Source organism: Asparagus officinalis, chromosome 3, assembly GCF_001876935.1.
Source record: "Asparagus officinalis chromosome 3, Aspof.V1, whole genome shotgun sequence".
Classification (NCBI taxonomy): domain Eukaryota; kingdom Viridiplantae; phylum Streptophyta; class Magnoliopsida; order Asparagales; family Asparagaceae; genus Asparagus; species Asparagus officinalis.
The window spans coordinates 39,517,241-39,525,522 of record NC_033796.1 but is presented as its reverse complement, the minus strand read 5'-3'; the positions used below and the strand labels follow the sequence as shown (position 1 = coordinate 39,525,522).

The 8,282-nt window shown below is 37.1% G+C and overlaps 1 protein-coding gene across 2 annotated transcripts; it reads right to left on the bottom strand.

The window, feature by feature from the left end:
* On the bottom strand, positions 825-7,415 carry LOC109833885 (sucrose transport protein SUT1-like). 2 transcript variants are annotated; one of them, XM_020401736.1, is made up of 15 exons: positions 7,079-7,415; positions 4,741-4,806; positions 4,494-4,592; positions 4,352-4,416; positions 4,059-4,143; positions 3,941-3,974; positions 3,733-3,832; positions 3,491-3,566; positions 2,775-2,884; positions 2,568-2,634; positions 2,329-2,472; positions 1,995-2,228; positions 1,839-1,902; positions 1,708-1,751; positions 825-1,232 (listed from the first exon to the last, which is right to left on the bottom strand). In XM_020401736.1, exons 1-15 carry the CDS (start codon positions 7,286-7,288, stop codon positions 1,059-1,061), a joined length of 1,572 nt encoding a protein of 523 aa, XP_020257325.1. In that variant the 5' UTR covers positions 7,289-7,415; the 3' UTR covers positions 825-1,058. The 2 variants fall into 2 exon arrangements, with proteins under 2 accessions (XP_020257325.1, XP_020257324.1); XM_020401735.1 differs by having other exon boundaries at positions 827-1,232; positions 2,568-2,645; positions 2,786-2,884.

Sequence of the window (8,282 nt, the reverse complement as noted above, 5' to 3'; positions counted from 1 at the left end):
TTATGCCCTCTACTAACCCTAGATTATAAGAATATTGACTCTCTCTTTACTACATCTTCTCTCTATTCTCTTCTTCTTCTTAGTTTTTCCTCCAACAATAGAAGAATATATATAGGGAAACCAAAACCCTATCTCTAGCCTAACTTCCTAATTAGAATAGGATTCGAACTCCTAATCATAATAAAATCCAAACTCCTAATCATGATAGATCTCTAACCCTATCTAATTCTCATGAAGTTCTACAAAGAATCAAAGACACAATCCCAACAAAAAAGTGGTTGTTTTGAGCACTTTGAGAGGGAGATTTCTGAGAAGTGAGTTGAGATCTTTTTGTGAGGGTTATTTTGAGTGTATAAGAGTTGTAACTCATTGTTTTTCTCCTCCATATAGTGAAAACTCCTCATCCTCTCCCCGTGGACGTAAGTAATTTGCCGAACCATGCACATAAATCTTTGTGTTTGTGATTGGTTTGTCCCATTCTTTTGTGAATTGCATTCGTTGGTTGTTCTCCTCCCGTTGCTCGCCGACTCGTTTGGCTCATGCGCACGCTTCCGCCGACGCGCAACATTTATAACCTATGATTCCAATTTTCATTCTTTGAGAAAAGAGTAGTGGCCAAAGGTTGATTTCTGTCTTCTCTTTTTTTCCCCCATTTCATTGTGCTCTCTTGTTTAGATCCCTTTAAGGGAAATGAAATTTTTAATTATGTTAAAAAAATTCTAGGCCTCTCAAAAGACGAGACAATCATTTTCTAATAGACTTGAAATTGAAATAGAGATTAACCTCCTATACCATCAATGGTAGATAAGAGGTAAAACAGTAAAAGAATACATTTTTGCAAAATATATATAATTGATCACACAATCTATATCTAAAGTCCATAACACAGTCTCTACATTATTCTTCTACATCTCCTGAAGCTAACAAACATCTCTCTTTATTCAGAGAGAAAGAACCAAAGAAAAGACCAAAATCAGAGTTGATTTTAGTATGGGATTCTACTTTCATGGATCCCCTAGCTAGAGATAATCTTTGGGTGATTCCCCATAGCTTTAAGATCAGTGCATGCCACCGACGCCGCTAGTCTTGAAGGTCGATCTTGAGAGCTTAGGAAGCATGAAGAGTCCGAGACAGCCACACACAAAGGCAAAGGCGGATGCAAGAGCAAATGCTGGGATGTTCCCCTTGCCGAAGAGTTGGTCCCACGGACCTGCACCAAGAGCTACTATCACCTGCAACAATCGAATCAATCAAGCAAAACATTAACGTTATATGTTGGTTCCATGAAGTTGTTGATATGGTTTTATTTAAGATAAATTACAGGAAGTCCTTTTAAGGTTATAGTTTTAACAGTCAGGGGTTGATCTCTCTGTTTCAGTCTCTATGAAGTGAACTTCGATGTATGAGCGATATGGTAATATGATATGACAAATTTCCACATTACTATAAAACATATATATGATTATTATAGTAAAATTAATTTATTACATCGAAGAGTGAAGGGGAAGGGTTAAGTGTCAAGTCTAAAACTTTAGGGAGATCTTTCATGATTCCTACGAACCACAAGGAGACTTTTTTGTAATTTACCACCTCTTTATATAAGTTCAATTACCTAGGGATTGCAGTTCATTCATGATGCTATATAAATGGGAGGTAAGGTTTAAGCATATTGTTGAATATCTCATTGCTAGGTTTTTTGCAACTGACCTGAGGGACAACAATCGAAATGTTTAAAACCCCAGTGCATAACCCTGCAAAAGAACAGAAGTCATTAAAACCAAACTAAAGGAGCTCGGATAAGTAAAAGATGAGACACCAAAAAAATCATCACAACAAACCTTGGCCACCTCCTCGGCTAGCAGCTAATGTCGCTGTAACTGCAAAAGGAACACTATACAAAACCTACAAGCAATAGAATAACCATGTCAGAAATATCCAGTTAATAACAAAAAGTAAAAAGAGGGAGCAAAATACAAAACTGGAAGAACACTAACAGCCAGGGGAAGACCGAGAGCTGCAAAGAGGAACAATGCAACCGCTTTGACTTTGCCATCTGGTCCGATGTATTGATCACCTCCACCAGTGTAGTTATGCATGGACCAGACACTCATGATCGCAGTTGCAGCCATTGCAAGGCACACCATAAAGTTGCTTGTCACCCAAACAATTCTTGGAGTGAGTTTTCGGCAAAGGGGCTCAATCATGAAAGAACCAATCCCGAGAATAATCTAAAATAAGAAAAATGAAGAGCCTTACTAGTTACTACTAATAAGATATATGCAGGAATACACAAGCATTGGTTTATTGTTATCCTTTGTAAGTACTTACCGAATTTAATAGCAAACCAAATGCACCGGCTCTAACCCCTCTGTCGAAGGCATCAATTTGCGATGGTGTTCCCTTTGGATTCCCATGGAAGACTTCACGGCCCATCCAATCCGTGTCAAACAGGATGAATGGAAACCATGACAACTGTGAAATGTAAATGATGAGATTAAATAAAATTCTCTTAAACTAACTTGGATATGCTAACTTCTTTAAAGATTAAAAAAACATAAATTACATACCCAAGTAAGACCGGTGATGAAAAGTACTGAAGGCATTCCAGGAGGCAAGTTTTTGATACTTCTGAAGATATCGAGGAACTCTGCTCTGTGCAAGTACTGAAGGCATTCCAGGAGGCAAGTTTTTGATACTTCTGAAGATATCGAGGAACTCTGCTCTGTGCTCTTCTTCACCTTTGCCAGGGATACTAGTTTTTGATACTTCTGAAGATATCGAGGAACTCTGCTCTGTGCTCTTCTTCACCTTTGCCAGGGATACTACACAGAGGGACTTCTTTCGCGACAATTAATGTAACCAGCATGGATAAGAGGAGGAAAACCTGCAAGTCAACCAAGAATTAGTACTTACTACAGTTACAGAACAGAAATCAGCTAGCCATGAGCTTCATGTTTTTCACAAATTAGTACAAGGGATTTGAAATGTCAATCTTTCGAGACTTTGATTCAGGGGGCAAGACCTGCCACTTCATTTTTTAAGCCAGGATAACCAAGAGTACTAATATATTACATAGAATAAGAATTGGATTGTACAAGAATTGGGTTGCACCAAGAGCCTTATGAAAATGTGTATACCAAAAATATTTTCTAAAACAAACTACAGAAGAAGACTAAATTGATGAGGACTGCAAGGAAAATATGTCGAAGTTGTTCATTTTGATGAATGATCAGCTAAGGAATGACTAGAACTAGGTATGACATTATTGTATCCCTGCTTCTGAAGTTCAAGCATTAAGCATGCATGACAACACATGCACATGTACGCCTACACTCATACACATGGTTGATATTAAATTATTCTGTCCTTTGTTATAACACAAGTCATTTGTTACACATATACTAGTTTAAAGTTATCCTAAAGTATGAATGAGACATAGAAAACTATTCATTATAGAGTGGGAATATCAAAAGATAGCAGGAGAACTTACCACAGCAACTAAGAATGCTCCCTTCAGATTTGCACACGCATCACAACAGGCTCTCGTTTTAAGGAAAGGAAACCAACTGCCAAAGGTTAACCCAAAGGATGTCAAAATTAAAACAAAAAAGCAGTAAAGAACGCAATTACTTGTTTATGTAAATCAGAACATTTAATGGAATTGGATCCATGAATGTTTTATAATTAAACTCAAAGAATTCACCAATAAACAGGAAAGGAATGTATATTTACTTGTGCCATTCTCCAGTTGAACCAGAAGAGTACCCTAGGATGTTTCCAAAAGCCATCCAAGACGCAAAAATTGCATTTGCTGCATTGCATCCAAAGCGGCCTATTTCAAAAACAAATGTCAGCTGAAATTAACAGTTTATAGCAAATCACAGAGAAAATATAGGACATTCTATCTAGCATTCAGTGCCAGAATAAATAAACTTCTAACCTGAGAGATCAGCCATCAAAGCTCGAGCTGGGCCCTGTTGAGCTCAGGAATTAGCAACATACAAAATATATGTATTGAAGCCAGAACTCATATACTGCATAGCTAATTATAGGCTTACCTGCACCGCATTGTTTGCAAAGTCCAATACCCAAAACCCACCGACGAATATAAATGCTGCTTTCCACCGAGGGCCATGATAAACACTGTACGTTTGAAATGAGAGATTTTATCACATTCATGCCAGAGCAAATAAATTTTTAACCCCACGCAGTCTCTTTTCACTGCTTTTTTTATTAAAGCAGTCTCTTTTCTCTCCACTACACTCCAGTAACTAACAAGGAAAGGAATTCCTTTTTCACACTTGCCCCAAAACCAAACCGTGCCTAATATAAGTACGAGAGAGAATTTCACCTGCAATCCTCCTTGGTATCACCTAAGGCATAGCCTATATCGGAAGAAAATCCAATTACAGTCACCTGAGATATAGGTAAACAAATGATGTAAAACAACTCAAGGGCAAACATAGAAAATTTATAGAGATTACCGTACTCACAGCTAAACAGATAAGGAGACATCCGGCCAATATAAATGGTCTTCTCCTTCCAAATCTTGACCGACATTTGTCACTATATAAACCAACACAAGGTTGAACCTGAAAGCAAAACCCAGAACAAAACAATTAAGAGTATACCACTTTTGCATGAAGTAATGCCTTAAATGAAATGATTTGTGATAATTGCAGGTGTCATGAGACATATCTGCAAAGAAGTGTAAGAAAGAGTATAAAGTTAAACGCTTACAATAAACCCTGCAAGGGGGCCACAGAGCCACATGAGAGAAGAAAGGGCATGTGACAGTCCAAGTGTCTGCACAATAAAAGCAAGATAAAACAGAATAATTCAGAATAAGCTGATATATTATTTTGTTTTCAAAATATCACCATCTTATATTAAAGCGGAATACACAAACAATTATTATTATTATTATTATTATTACTATTATTACTATTATTATTATTATTATTATTATTATTATTATTATTATTATTTGAGAATAACAAAGAAATTAAGGGACCGTAGAGGTGCACATAGTTATTTTTATATTGGTTGAAGATTAGGTATTCAAGACGATCAAAAATGTTTTATGTTTCAATAAGAGACATTTTTCTTTGAAGCTGATATAGAACAAGGCCTCAAATTTTAAAATAGGCATTTGCTTCCAGAACTTCCAGTAAAGCCCATCTTCCATTGCCATTTCAATATATATATAACCTTTTGGGTTAATCAACTTTTGAAAGGAAGCAATATTATCTTTCTATCTAAGATTATTAAATGACTATGAGAATCAACACTTTGTTTTGGAAATGTGATGTTCTCATAAATGTTTGAACTTTTGTTTGCCCACAGGTTTAACTTGTATGCTACACAAGAGCCATATCTAATCTAGCTAATTAAGTAAGTATAAGACGGGTATGGGCCAAAATGTTGAATCTGATCAGTTTAAGTGAACCGATTAAACTCTGATGATGTCAACAAGGATCTATCCCATCCATGAGTCGCTTTTAATGAATAGGTTTGATCTAATAGCTTCTGAACCTAATTGGTTGGTTTGGCCCGCTTCGGTTTGAATCAGAATGAACTGGTCCCATAACCGTATTATAGACCTGGTGGACTAGCCCCCTTGCATACCTTTCGGCAACACAGCCCCACAAAAAGTATTGCCCATCACAGGGCTTTATCCTGTTTCTTATCATGCAAAAAAAATTCCTACCTGTAAATTACGCCAAACCCCCAAGAACTTTCAACTTTGGTAGTAAACACCTTATAACTTCTAAAATCATGCTAAACCCTCCTTGCAGAAAATCCCTAATAAGTTTTTGAGTTTTACATATAATCTCGTGTCTATGTCAGTCCACATTTAGGATCTAAATGTATCGCCAACTCATAATTTGGACTAACGTCGTCATGGGCGTTATTTGCTAAATGCAAAAACTTATTGGGGGTTTTCTGCAATTCCAATAGTTCTTGATATTTAGTGTGATACAGAAGTTATGGGGGGTTTATTGCAGAACATTGAAAGTTTTTTTGGGGTTTAGTGTAATTTACCCAATATACCCCCTAAATATACCATATTTGAGAAGTTTACCCCCGAAGTCTGCATATTTGCTGATTCATGTCTTCAGTACTTCATTTTAGGGAGATAAAACTTGTAAAAATTTCAAATATGCTACACTTGACTTTGGGGTCTATATGCAAAATGCCAATTTTATACTGTATTATCTCAAATTTATGCTTCAGCTGTTGTGTTACCTAGGAAAATTATATATATATATATATACACACACACACCCTGTCTCCTTTTTGTCAAATATCTAAGCCGCAAATCCAGAATATTGCTTGCTCGTACATAAGCTATAGATAAGAAGAAGAGAAAATGCAAGGCGGAATAACTTACAAAATTACAATATAATAGCAAATTTTGTCAACATGGTAATTGGAATTTACACAGAGCTATTAACACTAAACTAGAAAGTAATAATTGAAAAAAAAAATTACATCTTTTGCGCTTTATATATAGAGACTTTTCTCTTCCTATAGGAAATAGGTTCCTATACTTTCAAGAGTAATAATAGCCATTACAAAAGTGGAACCAGCTCACTTTCACTTATTATAATTAATGTGCGTCAAACAAAATTCCACGAAGGGAATGAAAAATTGGAGACCAGAGTTAGAACCTACAGTTTGAACTTCCCATACTTTCTTCAAATAGTACACATAATTCCATGAACCAGCTGTAATCATTATTTTTCTAGTAACAATTGGGTATAATAATATTCCAAAAATAGCAGGTTCATGAAATTGTAAAGGAAGTAATAATTTCACACTTTTGGTAAAAATCAAGGGGGTAAAAAACGGATCTAAGAGCTAAACGCTCAAACCCTAATTAATCTGAAACTGGGGAAGATTACCATACAATACTGAATAATGTACGTGACAAATAGACTGACCCCTTGAAAATCAACTATTCAGTTCAAAATGGAGCCCAACCACATTCAAGAAAACAGCTAAAAACCCAACCTTTTCTCCCAGAAATTATCTCAAAATAAATCGAACAGAAAAAGGATCGAGATTTAGAGACCTGAACGTAGGGAGTAAGGAGAGAGAGCTGTAGGGCCCACCCGTACTGGACCCCACCAGCAACCACGCACCCGAATATCAACCTCGTCAAGCTAATCTCCGCCGCGGCCGTCGCCGGAGCCACCTCGGCAATCTCCGCGCAGTTGGCCGCAGCCAGCTCCACCTCCCCTCTTCCCGCCTTCCTCCCAGTCTCATTCCTCTCCAAATCCATCTCAATCACCTTATCTCATCCAATTTCGAGAATCTAGGGCTAGGGTTTCGGGAATTTAGGGTTCAAATCCTGAAGAAAAAGGGGGAGGAAATTCGTCGAGACGAAGGTGTTGAAGAGTGAGAAGAGAGAGGAATTTGGACATTTGGGCGACTCATGCACGGGGTTTATAACCTCTTCGCGCTGGTGTATGCTGCTCCTGCAGAGCACTTTAAAGTTTACTACAATTAAACGTTGTATTGCCACGTAGATGGTACCGTATAAAAAGTACTTGACGAATGTCGGCGAAATAGAGGCGCGTGTAAAATGGCTACCGTTACCTATCATGACGTCGATTGGTATCCAACCGAACACGGCTGCAGAGCGTAAGAATGGAGAGTGAGAATACCGGGCGGTGATTATACCGCAACACCCGTCCAAGCTGAGGCTCAAATGGGTCCAACTATTCACACTCCCAAACAGTAACTTTGGGGGTGTGTGAGGACTAAATTGTCCTTCTCCCACCAGACAGCCAATCCGGTGGACATGACGTTGCATTTAATAACACAACTTATAAAACTATTTCATATTAACATAAATTTTCAACATAAATCAAAAATTGTAGTTGTAAGTATGACAAAAAAAGAAAATTCGCAAAATAATTTACTTTTATTTTAATCTTATAAGATGCAAATAAATTCTTTTTAAAACAAAAAATGTAAATTAATCACATCTTACTTCAAAACCAAAAAAACTAAAAAAACAATTACTTATTTCTCACCGGACACGGAGTCCGGTGGGCGAAAAATTAAAAAAAAAATATAAAGCACACCGGACACGGAGTCCGGTGGGCGAACAATTAAAAATATATATATAAAGCACACCGGACATGGAGTCCGGTGATAGTAATAATTTAAAAAAAATTATTGCACACCGGACACAGAGTCCGGTGGCAACAAAAGGGCATTTTCGGCAATCCAACTCCCAAATTTACTGTTTGGGAGTGGATATAGCAAAC

Excerpts from the sequence above, each read along its gene's own strand:
- LOC109833885 (XM_020401736.1), bottom strand. The coding sequence starts at position 7,288 with ATGGATTTGGAGAGGAATGAGACTGGGAGGAAGGCGGGAAGAGGGGAG. Across the intron at positions 4,807-7,078 it reads TCCTTACTCCCTACGTTCAG|ACACTTGGACTGTCACATGC; the intron begins GTCTCTAAATCT and ends TTTATTGTGCAG. Across the intron at positions 4,144-4,351 it reads GATACCAAGGAGGATTGCAG|TGTTTATCATGGCCCTCGGT; the intron begins GTGAAATTCTCT and ends TCAAACGTACAG.